Source organism: Vulpes vulpes, chromosome 11, assembly GCF_048418805.1.
Source record: "Vulpes vulpes isolate BD-2025 chromosome 11, VulVul3, whole genome shotgun sequence".
In the NCBI taxonomy this organism is placed as follows: Eukaryota; Metazoa; Chordata; class Mammalia; order Carnivora; family Canidae; genus Vulpes; species Vulpes vulpes.
This window is the reverse complement of record NC_132790.1, coordinates 9,579,661-9,597,807: the sequence shown is the minus strand read 5'-3', so window position 1 is coordinate 9,597,807 and position 18,147 is coordinate 9,579,661. Positions and strand designations below refer to the sequence as shown.

The 18,147-nt window shown below is 48.4% G+C and overlaps 1 protein-coding gene across 1 annotated transcript in view; it reads left to right on the top strand.

Moving 5' to 3' along the window:
• OTOG (otogelin) overlaps positions 1–18,147 on the top strand; it is an 89,215-nt gene that overhangs the window by 35,586 nt on the left and 35,482 nt on the right. The window contains exons 24-32 of the mRNA XM_072725470.1: positions 4,419–4,526; positions 4,901–5,039; positions 6,641–6,775; positions 7,053–7,199; positions 7,508–7,627; positions 9,421–9,537; positions 10,234–10,390; positions 13,674–13,700; positions 16,161–16,328. Of these exons, the coding sequence (XP_072581571.1) occupies positions 4,419–4,526; positions 4,901–5,039; positions 6,641–6,775; positions 7,053–7,199; positions 7,508–7,627; positions 9,421–9,537; positions 10,234–10,390; positions 13,674–13,700; positions 16,161–16,328 (1,118 nt within the window). The remainder of the gene's footprint in view (positions 1–4,418; positions 4,527–4,900; positions 5,040–6,640; positions 6,776–7,052; positions 7,200–7,507; positions 7,628–9,420; positions 9,538–10,233; positions 10,391–13,673; positions 13,701–16,160; positions 16,329–18,147) is intronic.

The following is an 18,147-nucleotide window of genomic DNA, read 5'->3' as shown; positions in this document are numbered from 1 at the left end:
TGGTCTCTTTGTTAAAAAAAAAATAAATTGACTGTATAAATGTGGATCTATTTCAGGACTCTATTCTATACCATTAATCTCTTTGTTTGTCTCTAGTCCAGTATCATACTGTCTTGATTTCTGAAGCTTTATAGTAAGTCTTGAAATCAGAAAGTGATAGGGATCCAACTTTGTTCTTTTTCAGGATTTTTTGGGCACTTCTGGGTCTTTGCTTTTCCATGTGAACTTAGGGAATTTCTACAGAAGAGCCTCTGGGATTTTTATTGGTTTTGTGTTGAATCTAGAAGTCAGTTGGCACGAGTTGACATCACACTAGTGAGTCTTCCAATGCACAAAGATGGCATTATTCCATTTGTTGGGCCTTCTTTAATTTCTCTCATCAGTGTTTCGTACATTTCATAGAAAGACTTTGCACATGTCATTGAACTTATTAATAGGTATTTTATTTCTTTGCTGTCCATTCCATCTAGATTGTCAAATTTATTGGCTTTACATCATCAGAGTATTCCTTTACTTTGCTTTTGGTATCTGTAGGATCTGCAGTGATGTTCTCTCTTTTCTCCAGATATTGGTAATTTGAACTTTTTCTTACTAGCCAGTCTAGGAAGGGGGTTGTCAATTTTATTGATGTTTTCAAAGACCCTACTCTGGTTTCATTGATTTTTTTCCCTACTGTTTTCTGTTTCACTGATTTCTGCTCTTACTATTTTCTTCTTACTACTTACTTTAGATTTAATTAGATTTTATATTCCTAGTTCAGATCTTTTATTGTAACCCTTTGTTATTTTTAATGTAAGCATTTAAAGCTATACGTTTTTTCTGTAAGCACACTTTGGCTCACTACAAATTTTGATACAGTGTGTTTTCATTATCTTTGTTGTAATCTTTTCTAATTTCCTTTATGATTTCTGCTTTGACCCATGAGTTATTTAGAAATGTTACTAAATTTTGAAATATTTGGAGTTTTTCCTATACTTGTTTGTTCATGATTTATTTATTTATTTTAAAGATTTGTTTATTTTAGAGAGGAGAAGGCACGAGCAGGAGGGGCAGAAGGAAGGGGAGAGAGAATCTCAAGCAGACTGTGTGTGCAAAGCCCAACATGGAGCTTGATCTCATGATCCTGAGATCATGACCTGAGCTGAAACCAAGAGCTGGATGCTTAACCAACTGCACCATCCAGGCACCCCATTCCTGATTTCTAATTTAATTTCACCATGATCCTAGAATATAGGATTTCAGACCTTTGAAACGTATTGAGTTTTTATTGTCCAGAGTATAGTTGTCTGGGTAAACCTCCCATGAATGCTTAAAAATAATGTGCATTTTGCTGCTACTGTATAGTGTCAAGAGCACTCTATGAAAAGTGCACACACGGGTTGTGTCTTTCCACAGTGTCAGCTTTATTCAGTCATAAAGCAAGGTGAACACGATCATAAAGGAGGTTCGGGATTCCAAACTCAATGACATTTCACCGTGTGATTAACTTGGCTTCTTACGTGTCACACAAACCAAAGCACAAGACAAGCCACACAACAAATGAGATAGAACGGGGGATAGGACATTAACAAACCAAACGTGAAGTCAGTCTGTGAGCGCACGGTCGAGATGTGGCCTTGGTCCAGTCCAGGTTAGCTCCCAGCACTTATTGCTTATCATGTTCAAGCAGCGGGTGAAGGATCTCTGTTCTGTTCAGCGACCAATCATACAGAACCTTCGGCAGCAGCTGCCTTTTTGGAAGTGGTCAGGCATAAGGGAGTCCGTTATCTGAGGAGTTTGACAGTTTGTGGCAAAAATCCTCCCTTTTAAAAGGGATTTTATCAGTCTTGGGCCTTCGTAGATGGACATCCTCTGTTTCTGCTGGCTGTCAGTTCTGAGGGTGACATCGGCTGGTGCTGGTCTCAGTGGTATCTGGTCTCAGCTGCCAGGCCCTTAGCTGCTCTTGTCACTGTTGGACACGGGCCACTGCTTGACATGAGTGACTCCATCTTGTTCTCTACAGAAGAGTTTTTAAATAGTTAAGTCAAGAGCATTGTCAGAGTGGGTCAGATCTGGATCTTTGAAAAGTTTTTGTTCTTTCTATCATTAATGGAATGTTGAGATCTTGAACTATGATTGTGCATTTGTTTCTTACTCCTTTTAGTTTCTGTGAGTTTTTGCTTCTGTTTTTAAGCTCTGTTACTTTGTGTATGCCCATTTGGGATTGTTATATTCTCTTGATAAATGGACTCTTGTTGTCATGAACTCTCTCTCCTATTTCTGTTAATGCTACTTGGCTTGAAGTTTACTTTGTCTGATGTTATTAAAGCCGCTCCATCTTTCTTAGAACAGCTGTTTGCATGGTATTTTTTCCTGTAATTTTACTTTTAACTTATCTGTGCCTTTATATTTTCAGTTGTGTCTTCTGTAAACAGGATGCAGTTGGGTCTTGCTTTTTTAGCCAATGTTACAGTTTATCCCTTTTATTTATTTTATTTTTTTTAAGATTTTATTTATTTATTTTGAGAGAGAGAGAGAGAAACAGGGATAGCGACTGAGATAGCATAGTGGGGAGGAGAGGGAGAAGCAGGCTCCCTCTCAGCAGGGCTGGATCCCAGGACTCCGGGATCATGACCTGAGCTGAAGGCAGTCACTCAACTGACTGAGCCACCCTGGCGCCCCTAGTTTCTTCCTTTTCATTGAAGAGTTTATACATTTGGATTTAATGTAATTAGATGGGGTTTAATACTATCATCTTGTTATTTGTTTGCCCTATTGGTTATTTTTTTTTTTTTTGGTCTTTTCTGCCTTTTGGGGGCTTAAGTATTTTTTTAATATTCTATTTTATTTACTTTATTTATTTATTTATTTATTTTTAAAGATTTCTATTTATTTACCCATGACAGACACACACACACACACAGAGGCAGAGACAGGCAGAGGGAGAAGCAGGCTCCCTGCAAGGAGCCCGATGGAGGACTTGATCCCAGGTCTCCAGGATCATGCCCTGGGCTGAAGGTGGCACTAAACCACTGAACCACCCAGGCTGCCCCTTTATTTCATTTTTAATGAAATCTTGGCATTTTTATTTTTGTGGTTTTTCTAGGGATTACAATATGTATCTTCCATTTATCAGTCTACTGTGAATTATTATTTTACCACTTTCTGAAGAATACTTGTACCAGCATACTTTCACTTACTTATTCCTTGTCCTTTGTGATATTATTGTTGTACACTTTAATTCTACATATTTTTTTAAAGATTTTATTTATTTATTCATGACAGACACAGAGAGAGAGGAAGAGACATAGGCAGAGGAAGAAGCAGACTCACCTCAGGGATCCTGATGCGGGACTTGATCCCTGAACCCCAGGATCACACCCTGAGCTGAAAGCCGAGCTTAACCACTGAGCCGTCGTTGCATCCCTAATTCTACATATTTTATAAACCTCACAATTCATTGATGTTAACCTTGCTCTAAGTGTTCAAGTTATCTCTTAAAGAAATTAAGCAACAATTTCTAGAATTATTTATCAACATATTTTCTATTTTTAGAGCTCTTTATTCCTTCATGTGAATCTGAGTTTGTCTTCCTGAAAAACTTCCTTTAATGTTTCTTTTTTTTTTAAAGATTTATTTATTTATGATAGACATAGAGAGAGAGAGAGAGAGAGGGAGAGAGGCAGAGACACAGGAGGAGGGAGAAGCAGGCTCCATGCCGGGAGCCTGATGTGGGACTCGATTCTGGGATTCCAGGATCGTGCCCTGGACCAAAGGCAGGCGCTAAACTGCTGAGCCACCCAGGGATCCCCGTTTTGTTTTTTTTTTTTTTTTAATAGGGAGAGTGCATGTGAGCAGGGTCAGGGAAGGGAAGAGGGAGAAGGGGAGAGAGAATCTTAAGCAGGCTCTGTGTCCAGTGTGGAGCCCAACAAGGGGCTTGATCTCAGGACCTGGAGATCATGACCTTAGCTGAAATCAAGAGTCGGACACCTAACCAACTGAATCACCCAGGCGCTCCTAACATTTCTTTTTAACGCAGGTCTACTGGTTGCTCCATAAGCAACTCGGGTAGGAGGGCAAATGCCCATGTTCATCATCTGTTCATTAATATATAGCTAGTGCCTAAGGGACAACTGGCATCCAGCCTGGCTGTGGGAGATGGGGCTGGTATAGCTGAGCCTTGCTTCCTGATAAATGGCAGAGGTTCCAAGGTAGGCCAAGTCTGTCTTCGATTTTTCCAGTTACTAAGTTACCTCTGAACCCTACTCTGAGGGCTACTCTGAGCCCTACTCTGAGGATGGTAGGTGGGTACATGGTCAGTTTCTTCTGGGTAAAGGCTGAGAGCTGTCCTACAGTATCCATGTGGATGCAGGGTCCTCCATAGATGGCAGGCATGGGAAGGGTGCTTTCCTAACCACCTGCTTGCTGTGTCCCTACAGCTTACTCAGACATGGGGATGCATGTTTCCTGCCAGAAGATTGCCCATGTACTTGGAAAGGGAAGGAATATTTCCCTGGGGACCAGGTCATGTCTCCCTGCCATACCTGGTAAGTACCTGGAGGTACCATTCAGGCTCTACTTTTTGCTGGGGATGAGGATGGATATGAGAAGCATGAACATGAGCACAGACTAGCATTCCCCTTTCCAGCATGTTCGTGCCCGTATTATATGTTTGTGTGTCACACAGGGATGTGTGTATATATACAAGTGTATGCATAGGTAGATATTTGGGGGATGCCTTATAAATGTTTACACAAATGTGATTTTGTGACCTCCATGCTACTGTTGGAGGTTGATGGTGTTTGTGACCCCCTAGCCCAAAGGGCGCATAGTGGGTGCTCTATAGGCCATGGCTCTGCTGGGGATATTCAGAGTATGTGGGAGTGTGCCCTGTGAGCTGGTCTGGGCACCTGTGTTTCAGTGTGTGCCAGCAGGGCTCGTTCCAGTGCTCTCTCCACCCCTGCGCTTCCACCTGTACGGCCTATGGTGACCGGCATTACCGCACATTTGATGGGCTCCCATTTGACTTCGTGGGGACATGCAAAGTGCACCTGGTCAAGGTGAGTGCTTGGATGTGTCTGCCCAGCTGGCTGTATGGGTACCCAGGGCGGCTGAAGCTGAGGACCTGTCAGGCATGATGATGTTCCAGACTCTAGTCTGATGCATAATTGGGTGGGTGGAAGGATCTAAGCTATCTAGAGCCTGAAAGAAGTGCTGAGGAGCAGGCTCCACTAGACAGAGCTCGCAGTCACATAATATCCCACTGCCTGTCCACTCACCAGTATAGCCTTGTCCCACAGGGTCCCAATGGTTCTCCTGTCTGTAATAAGAACTAATGTTTTCTTGAGCTTTTATTGTGTGCCTGGTGGTCTGCTGAGCCAATTTCATGGATTATTTCACTTAATTCTCACAGCAACCTTACGAAGTAGAGTTTATTGACCTCACGTTATAGATGCAACAACTTAAGGCTTAGGGAAGTTAGGTGTCTTGCCCAAGGTCACACCACCAGGCAGTGGCAGAGCTGCTGTCAGGGTTTGAACCAAGAAATCCGACAGGAAATTTGGTGTGCTAAAGCTGTCAGCTCCTGTGAAGGAAAAGGGATGGTGATGTGGGGTAGGAGGCATAGTATAGGCAGGATCCTCTCCAGGAGGAGAAAAAGGATACCAAGAGGGCAGGTGGGAGAGTGTCAGAGACATGCCCAGGGGACCTGGATTTTGCTACAGGCCTGTCTCATTATATAATAGTAAGAGTAATAATAATGATGAACCTTTTATAGAATGAGTCCCATCTATGGGGCAGGCATCGTATGGGGGTCTTTCACATAACCCAAAGACACAGATAATTGACTCTATTTTAACTATTAAATTTCAAAGGTAATGTGTGATCTTCACTGACATTTAAAACAATGTAGAAACATATATTAAAAATAAATATTTCCCTTCACAGCTCTTCTGTTCCCATTCCCTGCTCACAACAGGTGTGAATCCTGCAAGGTCATCTTCCATGAGACAGATACACGCACGCACACACATGCACTTTGTTTATATGGTTAAGATTCTATAATTTGTTTTATTCGCTTAATACGATATACCTTAGTCTTTATACAATCAGTACATGCTGCTTTCTTCCTTCTGTAAAATTCTGCAGAGAGGACATTCTCTAGTTTGTTTTATTATCCACCCCCCCTTTGCCAGACACTTCGGTTGTTGCTGAAATTTAAATGCTCAGTGAATACTTTTGTGAATGTATCTCTAGATTCTTAGAAGTGTAATTGCTATAAAAAGTTGTATACACATAAAATGTTATCCAGTGCTTGCGATTTGCCCTCTAAAAAGGCTTACACTACCATCACCATGTATCTAAGACAGTGCCTCTACCCCCTGTCAGCACAAGTCATCCCTACTATACATCCATCTATTCATCCATTCATCCATCCTCCATCCAGTACTTTTTGGAGAGTGACTACACGCACTAGGTACTAGGCCCCCAACAATGAAATTGAGCTTCAGAGAACTGACATAAGTTGCCCAAAGTCACACAGCTAATAGGAAGTATAAGTGGATTGAAAAGCACCTCAGAGTTCATGTCCCACTACCTCTGTGCCTGGCAGCAGGCTCTTTTCTCCCCCTGGCTTTACTGAACTAACTTATTTTCTCCTCAGAGCACTTCGGATTTCAGTTTCTCTGTGATTGTAGAGAATGTAGACTGCTACAGCTCTGGCATCATCTGTAGGAAGTTTATTTCCATCAACGTTGGAAACTCACTCCTTATCTTTGATGACGACTCAGGAAGTCCTGTAAGGCCTGGTTCTGGTTCAGGCTGTACAGAGAGTTTGTATGTTAACAGGGGCTGGAGGGGGAGGGGGAAGAGGGCTGAGGACCCGGTTCCTTGGAGAAGGGCCAGATTCCTTGGAGCTATTGAGTCAGCAGCCCAGATTGAACTCCTTGGTCAGAGTCAGGAGCATAGAAGTCAGTGTCAGGATGTGAGGGGGGTGTGAGTTCCTGGGGCTGGGCGGCTGACCCTGGTGTTGGAGGACACTCAGGCCTCAGGAATGCCCATCGCTGTCCGTCTAGAGTCCTGAGAGCTTCCTGGATGAGAAGCAGGAGGTCCACACGTGGCAAGCAGGGTTTTTCACGCTGGTTCATTTCCCAAGGGAGCACATCACCCTCTTGTGGGACCAGAGAACCACAGTGCACATCCAGGCTGGGCCACAGTGGCAGGTACTTGCCTGAGCAGTGACCCTGCCAGGGCCCTGTACTCCTGCCTGGGGCTGATCCAGGCCACTGGGCATCCTCGCACCAGCTGTACCCTCACCAAGGACCCTGGAGTACCATGCCTCCTGTCCTGTCTGCCCCCATCCCACTCTGTGCCTTTCTCCTCTGACTCCTCTCCTATCCTCTTTATACTGTGACTCCAGAAATTGCTTCTGAGTCAATGACAGACTCCTGGGGTCATGGCAACTCCTCTGCCAGTGGTTGGTCATTCTGGGTGTTCCTGTAGGTGACTGCAATGTCCTCTCTTCCTCCAGGGCCAGCTGGCGGGACTCTGTGGGAACTTTGACTTAAAAACCATCAATGAGATGAGGACTCCGGAGAATTTAGAGCTAACTAACCCCCAGGAGTTTGGCGGCAGCTGGGCTGCAGTTGAGGTAAAGCCTCCCTCGGCTGGCTTGCTCCCTCACTCAAGTGGGCCCTGGCCAGCACTGGGGGTACCTGGCCCCAGGTCAGAGGTACTGGTGTGAGACTGCTCCGGCCATTGTTCTCTCAGCCTCTAACCTGGCATCCTCAGCCTTAGACTTTGTCCTGTGGCCTGAGGACACACCACCCCTCTCACAAATCAGGCTGCACATGTGCCCTGGGTCAAGCCTTTGTGGGAGGGTGGGGGCTGAAGAGGAGATGAAGTTTTTGTCCTAGGAGAGATGACCACCTACCTACTAGGGAAGATAAGGCTTGTTGAAACATGACCATCTGGACCATCTCTGTGCCCCCAGTGCCTGGCACTAGGTCTGGTCCAGAGGAGAGTCCAAGAGAGACCCATGTGGGCTGAGGCAATCAGAGAAGACTTCCTGAAGGAGGTGGGAGTAGACTGGTGTTTGAAGGATAGGCCGTGTTTGGAAAGATGAATGTGTCAAAGAGAAGGCCTCTGAGAAGGAGGACAGCTTCAGCAGAGGCAGAAATGAGGAGGGTATCCCTGGGTTTTGGGAGATGGCTGAGGCCCCCAAGTTGTGAGCTATGGCAGGTGAGACAGCACTGAATGAATTGAGAGCTGGAGACCTAGGTTCTTGTCTTGGGTCATCCAGTGACTTGCTGGGTGACCTTGAGTAAGCTCCTTCTCTCTGTGGTCCTCTGTGAAGAAGCTGTGCCAGGAGAGGGACGGTGACTGGATTTAATCTCTAGTGACAACTCTGATGTGTCAGAAGAGGCAGCCTGGGAAGCTGTGCTGAGAAATATCTAAGACTTGTGTCAGGCTCAGCTAGAAGGAGAACTGCGATTGATTAGTTATGTCTGCTATGGGGATAGCAGCAGAGAGTAGTGATGTGAGGGTTACATATTTGCCTTTCCTGGGCTGAGTCATCTTGGGTCCCTCATTCTCTGTTGAGGAGTAGACCATGATGAGCTTATGTAGACTGGGCGCAGGGGACAGTCATGGCTTGAAGCCCCGTGTAATCCTCAGATAGACAGGGCTGCTCTTGCAGCCTCAGAAGAGTGTGCTCTCGCCTACCCCCATTTTAGAGAAGCAGAGAGGATGACTAACCTTTACTGCTCTCCTCATCTGCTTCCTTTCTGCTGTTCCTCTCTCTATAATCCCTTTGGCATATCCTGGGGGGTTCTGGCGAGCATGCAGGACTGATAAAGGAGGCTCAGCAGACATTGGGGCAGTCTGTATTAGCTATTAGTCATGGATTCTCTGCTTGGGGTATCGCAGGCTCAACCAAGGTGTCAGCCAGGGCTGGGCTCTCATCTGGAGCTTCAACTGGGGAGGTATCTCCTTCCCCACCTACTTGTGTGTTTGTCAGCAGCATTCAGTTCCTTGCAACCATAGAACTGAGAACGTCAGTGTTTTTTGCTAACTGTTGGCCAGAGAGGACCCTCGGCTCCTAGAGACCACTCTCCATTCCTACCATGTGAGACCCCCCCTGCATGGCTGCTTGCTTCCTCAACAGCCAGCAGGGGAGAGACTCCAGGGAGATGGGTCTGCCATCCATGTAGCATAAAAATGCAATCGCATACACATAGCCGTATCTATGGGATCACCTTTGCCTTCTTTTGTGAGTTTGAAGCAAGTTGTAGGCCCTTCCCACACGCTAGGGGCAGGGATTATACAGGGATTTGAACCTCGGGAGTTGGGGGAAGTAGGGGCCACTCCAAGAGTCTGTCCACCCCACCAGGCAACAGGCATTGTGGGCGTAAAGAGATCAACAGCCCTGCCTTTGCCTCTCAGTGCCCAGACACCCTTGACCCCTGGGACACGTGTGTCCTGAATCCTCTCCGGGAACCATTTGCCAGAAAAGAGTGCAGCATCCTGCTCAGCGAGGTGTTTGAGACCTGCCACCCTGTGGTGAGTGGACCCCAGCCTCCACCCTCCTGAGCCCCTCCCCACCTTCCTGGGATCCTTCTGTTCTTCGACTGCAACTGCTCCCCTGCTGGTGCCTGGGAGAGGCACCTCAGGTCTAGAAAGCAGACCCACCTCTGCCAATCCCCTGCCTCCAGCCTGCTCAGATGAGCCCATCCTGTTCCCCCAGATGACCCAGGACAGACAGCCAAGGACAGACAGCCAGACAAACAGCTTCCATGCCTTTTCTAAACCGACCTCAGTCTGGCTCTTCCTCCTGATGAGGAAGTTCTCCTCAACTGTGGCATCGGCCTGCTGCTGGTTCTGCCCTCAGTGGCGACAGAGGGGGGCTGGTGCTTAGCTCTGCATGGCACCCCCAGGGCCTCGAGGGCTCTGTCGGCCTGGCCCTGGCGGGGAGTTCCTGCCCGCCCCCCTCCTTCTGTTTCTCAGCCACACCCTTAGCCTCTGGATCCAGTAGCATAGGGGAGAAAGGGGAGAGCTTGGTTCTCAGAGGTCGGGTCTGCCTGGACCATGGAGTTGATTCCGTCTGAGCCGGCCACCTGTCTGTCCCCACCCCACCCTGGCAGCTCACTCACTCTGGCCTGTGGTCCTTTCATGTTTATGCTGCTCCCTGATGCTAGGGGGCGTCAGCTGAGAAGCCAAAGGGCTAACCTTCAGGAGCCTTCCTCTGATCTCCCCCAGGTTGATGTCACTTGGTTTTACTCAAACTGCTTGACGGACACGTGTGGCTGCAGCCGGGGCGGTGACTGTGAGTGTTTCTGTGCCAGCGTGTCTGCCTATGCCCACCAGTGCTGCCAGCATGGGGTGGCTGTGGACTGGCGGACCCCGCGCCTCTGCCGTGAGTATCCAGACCAGTCGCGCAAGGTGGGGAGTGGGAGCCCCTCTGTGGGCAGGCCTGTGGGCTGCCCTCGCTCTGACCAGCATTTATCGAGTACTTAATATGTGCCAGGCCCCAACCGGTTTGCCCAAATATTTCATTGAATTCTTAAAATAATACCCTGTGAAACAGGAGTTTGTTTCTGTTTTATGATTGGGAAACAGGTTAGACAGAGAGGGAGATAAGTGCCACGCTGGAGGCCACCCAGCTTAGTGGTGGAGTCAGGGCTCAACGTCAGATGGCCTGGCTGCAAACCTTTGCTCTTAGCTACTTTACCAGAGGAGTCAATAGCCCAGACCTTTCAGACCCACAGCTGCCATTTAAAAGCTACATGGCCTCCAACAAGTCACCCAGCCTCTCTGGGGCTGTTTTCTCATCTGAAAAGTAGGAATAGACCTGCCCCACCAGGTATATTGTGAGGATCAAAAGGGATAGTGAATTAAAAGCCCTGTGTCAGCTAAGACACACAGGTCCCATCAGCCTGCTGCTGGTTCTGCCCTCAGTGACATCAGTTTATATGGAGCAGTGGTGGTCTGCATATGCTTTGGGTTGCAAGCTCAAAGTCTTGAGTGTCTTGAGTGTCAAGACACTCAAGTGTCTTGAGTGCCCTCAAGACATCGGTTTATATGGAGCAGTGGTGGTCTGCATATGCTTTGGGTTGCAAGCTCCATCCAGTAAAAATATTTCAAGCATGCATGCATACACATACATAGATACATATACATACATATATATATATACACATACACACATTAGTATTAGTATAAGTGTATCATAAAGGAAATACAAAATTAAATATTAAAAATGAAATAAAATATATAGCAAGTTATATTACTAATTAACTTATTGTTGTTTATTTGTTCTGGCACACCGATGATCTCCCTGGTGCAAGCATGCCTCGCTTTGGGGGGCAGTGGTTATGACACAGGCTCTGGGGCCAGACTATCTGGGTTCAGGCCCTAGCCCCAACCCAGCAGGGTGACCTGGGGCATGTTCTTCACACTCTCATACTTCAGGGTTAGGGGAACTGTACCTACCTTGCAGGGTGCTGTGAGATTTCAATGAGTGAGCACATGTAAAGCACTTGGCACAGTGCTCTATGCTCTTGCTTGAGGTTGCTGTCGTTTCTTGTGGGGACACAGGTGCTGGCATGTCCTGAGCCCTGAGAGCCCCAGGCAGGCTGACCCTAGGAAGAAGATAGAGCAGAATCTGCCTCTGGCCTCCCTTTCCTCCACCCTATTTCCTCTAAGACCCTTCCAGTCCAGATGCTCTATAGTCACGCTCTGTGGCCCTCCCTCTGTTTCTCAGATAAGATTCCTTCATGAAGGAGAAGGGAGCGCAGATTTACCGAGATCTGACGCATATCAGGCCCTGTGCTTTCTGTGCATTAGCTCATTAATATTCAGGACTAGGAACACCTCACCTAGGGCACAAGATTTAAGGGAGCACCAAAAACTTAATAGTGGAGATAGATCACATTTTAAGGTAACATTTTTTAAAAGTCAAACTTAATGCAAAAATATCTTTGGCTTTGATGAACAGAATATCAAAGTTTTAGGTAATGACAGGATCAATGGTATTGATTTTCCCTTTTGCTTCAGGATCTAGTGTGGCTCGGCGCTATCATCGATCCTGTCCTTATTTTTTTTTTTAATTAATTAATTATTTATTTATTTATGATAGTCACACACACAGAGAGAGAGAGACAGAGAGAGGCAGAGACACAGGCAGAGGGAGAAGCAGGCTCCATGCACCGGGAGCCTGATGTGGGATTCGGTCCCGGGTCTCCAGGATCGCGCCCTGGGCCAAAGGCAGGCGCCAAACCGCTGCGCCACCCAGGGATCCCAATCCTGTCCTTATTTTAAATTTTTGATATTTTGTTCATCATAGATATTTTGCATTAATTTAAAAATTAAAACAGTGTATTAAAATATTATATATCTTAATTGTTGGGATTTTTGATGCCTCCTTACATTTTGCACACAAGGTGGATTCTTGTTTACTCTAGCCCAGGACTCACAAATCTGTGGGGTAGATGCAACTGGTGGTCCCATATTATAGAAAAGGGCACTGAATTTCAGAGAGGTTGGTAACTTGCCCCAGTATGCACAGTTGAAGAGTGAAAGAGATGGAGTTTGAACTCAGGTCTGTGAGTTCAGGGCTACCTCCCACTGACCTGGTGGTACACACTTGATACCAGAGACTCCAAGATCTAAATTTAGAATTCATTTGAGTCAGCAAATGAAGAGAAGTGATCACTTTTCCATAGCCACATGGTGGGTCAATCTCAGTGCTTGTGTTCTTTCTAGAGGTCAGCGCCAAATGCAAAGAGATAGTATTGATCATGGGATTTGGGGTATGGGGTGGAGTTGGTGGCTGTGTTTAGACCATGCCTATGAGTGAGGGAGGATCCTCCTCAGCCTTTATCTGTGGTCTGCCCACTGGCTCCTGGTGGCCTTGCTTCTGGCTCTAGGTGCCCCTGCCAAGTCATCTGCCCCTGCAGCCTGGGAATGGGTTCCTTCCCTTCTCTGTCCAGAGACAGGGGCAGCCCAGAAACAAAGCCAGACTAGATCACCCCTTCCTCAGGTTTACAGTAGCCCTTTGGCTTACTGATTAACAGAAGGAAGAAAAAAAAAGCCTTCTAATGACAGAGTAAGTACCTAGTTTGCTCCAGTTTGAAAGAATCCATGGCTGAGATGCCTGGGCATCAGGCTGCGGTGCTGGGCCAGGCCACTAGAGGGTGCACTGAGCACACACTTGGAGGAGCTTGTCATATCCTGCTGGAAACTACACCCAGAGGCCTGAAAGAGCCTTGGGTCCTGGAGCTCCTGGTTCCCGTACACCCAAGGTTCTTGAAATACCAGCTTCTACCTTGTGCTTGCATTCTCCAGGACCTGCTATAACATTTGTGATTGGAGTTTCTGCTCCTTGACTCTAACCTTACCCTTTGGAGCCACACAAAATGCACCATTCTGTCCAACATCCATTCACTCATTCACCCATTCACTTTCATTCACTCGATACATGCTGAGTGCTTACTCCAGGCCAGGCTTCGAGCTTTGTGCTGGGGGCACAGAGAGGAGCCACAGTATCTCCTACACCTTAAGATATCCGAATCAAATGACCATGCCTAAATCTTGAAGTTTGGGAGGCAGGCCAGATCTGGGACAGCTGGGATGCTAGGGGCCTTGGCTCTGCCCATCTGTCCCAGGCTTCTCAAGAAGTCTTGTTCTCTCTCTTTCAGCATATGATTGTGACTTCTTTAACAAAGGTAAGACCATCCTCCCCAAGTGGAGCCTGGGGGGGCTGAGATACTGCTAGCCCTGCCCTGATGCCATAACAGCATCAACCATCCTAAGACACTGCTGGCCCTGGAAGAGCTGTGACATGGTGCAAGGAGAGATCCCACCATGCAGAGAGGACCCACACAGTGCAGAGGCCAGGGATGCCCCGGAACTCTGTCTTTAGAGGCTCCTGCAGCACCTCTGTAGAATCTAGGCCAGGCCAGCTTCTTGGGAGTTGTTTTTACCCAGGGCAGCTTCACCAGGAAGTAAAAAACCCCATTTGCACCTAAAAACCCTAGCTCATTAGGCTCATGGAACATTGTCTTAAATCTCCTGAACTTTTGAGTGGCAAAGGCAAATGCAAGCTGCTCTTTCTGCGGATGGCTGGGGCAAAACCTATAGCTTGGCTCAGCCTGTCAGATTCATCTTCAAATTTAGCCAAAGTCACAGGGTACCAGGATATGCTCCAACTTCTGCATTAGCTAGGGTGAAAGCACAGGTCACGACTAAAGACCTGAGGGAGGCTAATGTCCAGCGTTAGAGCTCATTATTCATTTTAATCACTAGGGTCATAGGCAATAGGGTGGGAAGTCAGATCTTGGCAGAATTAGATGCTCATCAGGTCCTTGGTACCATTCACCTTTGACTTCTGAGCCCTGCTCCCCATCCCCTTCCAAGTACCATGCCAGGAGCAGGCCTTTGTGCGTTTAGGCCCAAGGCTTTGTTCTTAGTTACCTGCATTATCAGATTTGGGGTTGAGGATTGTCCCACCGGCAGAGAGTATAGCAGGTGAAATATAGTGGGGGACAGACTAGAGGCCTGGATGCCAGTTAGGGGGTCTGCAAGATGAGAGCTGGACCAGGGTGAAGCATGATAATTTGGTGACTACAGACCCTCCAAAATGTTAGCCCCTAGGGACTACTGATGGCCAAGGGCTTCCTCCTGGCTATGAGGAAGCTTTCCTTATAGGAAAGAATCTGTAACAGGAGAATCACAGTTGCTGGGACAGGCAAGGTCTCTCTGACATCAGGCAAGACATTTCAGCAAGACAGCTCTGAGCAGAGTTTTCTCCCTTCTGTGGCATTTTGGGTGGCAGTAACTGGCAAAGGACAAGCTGTTTCTAGCATCCTCCACCTACTCATCCACCTACCCATCCATTCCTTGCTCTGTCTTCTACCAACATTTTCTCTGGTCTGGGCCCTTGTTGGGTGCTGGGGAATCAGTGGTCAAGAGGCCTGTCACAGGGGTGTGCTGGAGCCGGCTCACCCTGGCTCTCTAGCCATCGTTTGGTCCTAACTCCACATCCATTTGGTAGTTTGAAACTGGCCACTGCCATGCACATTCATACCATGGGAATCCACCAGTGCTTCAAACTGGGGTTTTGTTTGTTTGAGAGTTTGTTATGCATTTACCTAGCATAGCGTTGCCTGTTTCCCATCTGGTTCAGGGGACAGATGTCAGTCCACCATCGAGATCCTCATCATAAGAGCTGTGATCAGTGCGTGCCATGCTCCAAGGGCTGGTGGAGTGCAGAGGAGGAAGGATGACGTTTGTGTGTGGCGGGAGAGGGTGCAGGGAGAGCTTCGCCAAGGAGGTGACATTTGAGCTGGGCCCCAAAGGTTGAGTAGGCGTTTGCCAGGCACAAAACAGGGAGGACTAGTCTGAGTGGGCGGACAGCATGAGGAGAGGCATGAGGTGGAACACAGCATGGCTCTTTCAAGGAAGAGCCAGAGAAGTTCAAGGGTGTGGGGAGGTAGGTGGGGTTTGGGGCATGAAGGGTCCCTGGATTCAAGTTGGGCTCTTGGGTTCCATTGTGAGGGCAATGGGGAGCCATGGATGAGTCCCAGCAGCGAGTGTGGCTAGAAAGGTGACTCAGGCACCTGTGGGCAGGAAACACTGGAGGCCGGAGGCACACCAGAGGCAGGGAGGTTGGCTATAAGGCACCCATGACTCTCTGTAACCTATACCAACAACTAGGAACCCAAGAGACACAAAAATGATATATTTGAGAGAAGTAAGTAAACACTAAGGTTGAGCCAGACACTTCCCAGCTTTCATCCCTCAGGGCTTGGGTGGACAGAGACTAGGTCCGATGTTGAGTCTCAGAAGACTCACTACCCCAAATAGAGTAGTGGCTGTGGGACAGGCCCAAGGAGAGACATTTGCTGAGGTGAAGGTGGGGGTGGAACAGATATCTCCCATGGGTGGCCCCGTGCCTAGGTTTCCTGTGAAATTGTTCAGATGCTGTGCAGAGAGTCAGTCCCTTCCCATCAGGGCCTGACAGCCTGGAGTACATGTCCCTTCTTGTGGAATCAAGCTCCCTGGGGCCTGGGGTGAGGAAGGTGGCTGAGAGTAGCTCTCTAGCCTCTGTTCCCCACCGCTGGCAGGATGGGAGGTGGGCAGAGGTGCATGGGGGCAGGCCTCACGATTGGGCCCCTTCTCTCCAGCACTAGGTAAGGGTCCCTACCAACTGGCCAGTGTGGCAGCTGGCAGTGCCCTGGTAGCCAGCAAGGCAGCAGGCGGTGCCATAGTCCTAGTGAGCACAGAGGACGTGGCTCCAGGGGACATTGTGAACTTCCTGCTGACAGCTGCCCTATACAAGGCCAAGGCTCACGGTAAGGCCTACCTGCAGCCCCTCCCCAGCCCTTGGGGGAGGGAGGCAGTTGCCAGAGGAGGGGAGGATGCTGAGGCCCTAAGCAATCTGCAGTAGCTGGAGAAAAGTGGAGCTCCAACAGATGCCCCTCTCCCCGCTGAGACAGGCTTCTGGGTCAGCCTGTCAGTCTCTTCAAAGAGATGCCTTCCATTTTCTCCTTGGAAAAAGCAGGGAGGCCAAGGTCTGGATGTACTTTTGTGCCTTGCTTTATACCATTGCTGTGTTCTGGGCAAGCCTGGTGGCAACAACTGCTCCTTCCTCTCCCTCTCCTCCTCCGCTCCTTCCTGCCCCCCCACTCCCTCTCCCCCTCCTCTTCTCTCCCTCCCCTCCACCTTCATCCATCTCTTCCTGCTTCTCCTCCTCCTCTTCTTCCTCCTCCCCCCAACTCCATGTTTGAGACTGGAGAGACTAAGTGCCCGAGGGGAGCTGGCTGAGATGCTGACTCCAGCAGGCTTCCTTCTGTGACTGAAGGAGCAGGTGGGGTTAGGATCCTGGGTTCTGGGCTGGCACGTCACACAAAACTGGGACACGCCTGGAACCAGCCAAAGCCTCCTGGGTCTCAGACAGTCTGCAGACCGGACTGGCTTCACTGTAGTGTCCTCCCTTCAGAATTCAGTAGTGCTTAAGGGGCAGCGGGGCCCTTGCCTGGTGCAGACGGACGCCTGGATGTAGTTTTGCTAGGCCCTGGGCCAGCCAAGGCATCAGTTCAACCAGTGCTAGGGAGTCTTTTCTGTGGCTATTTGTGAGTGTCCCAGTGTGCCACTGTGATCGGTATTTCTACCTCCACATCCCACTGGCCCCATCTGGTCAGTGTCTCCCTAACTGCAGGGATGCGGCCCATCCCAGCATCAACTGGAACCATGACCCAAGACTTCTCAGAGAGTTCATCCCAGCCTAAGAAGTTAAGTCTCAGATTCTCCGGGTCTGCAGTTTACCTAGTTATGAGGACCTCTCCCCACCCCTGCATCCCTCCCCCGCTGCCCCCTCCCCTCCCTCCCTTTCATGGAGCCTTATTCCCAGGCCAGGCACAGAGCTAAGCACTGGGGCATCAGGCATGGAAGAGACACATCCCCATCCACCGGAAGTCCACGGTCCCATCCAGGAGACAGAAGTGATATATATGATCATGATACAATTGGGCCTGCTCCTGGATCCCATCCTTGGGGCAGACCGTGCAGAGGTTAAGGTTCTGGACTCTAGCCTGCCTGGTCTCCTCATCCTGCCTCCCGCTTCCACTGGTAGTGCAACTCTGAGCCTTACTTTCCTCCTCTGTAACATGGGAATAGCAAGATCATCCCCTGCTAACCTATTATAGATTTTACTTGTTAATGGTGTTTATCTTCCTCCCCCTTGAATGTAAGCTCCATCAGGGCAGGGATTTGGGTCCTTTTGTTTCCCATTGTGCCTACAACAGCACCTGGCACACCATAGGGGCTCAGAAAATGTGAGCTGCTGAATGAATGAATTGGCCACTTCCTAGGGCTCTCTTGGAATTTAATAAACCAGCAGGTAGAGGGCTTGCTTAGCATTGTGTCTGGCACATAGTAAGTCCTTGATAAATAGCATTTACTGTTATTACTGTCAATAACGAATCCTTCTTCCGGTTGCCTCCTGTCTCCTCACAGCTGCTCAGGGAGGTGTGACAGGGCCACATGGGCTGGGAGGGAAGACACACCAAGCCCCGTGCTAGGCCTTCACCTGCGCCATATTGGTTTGCCCCTCACGACAACACAGGCACATTAAGTCACTTGCACACAACACGGCCAGTCATGGTGGGCCAG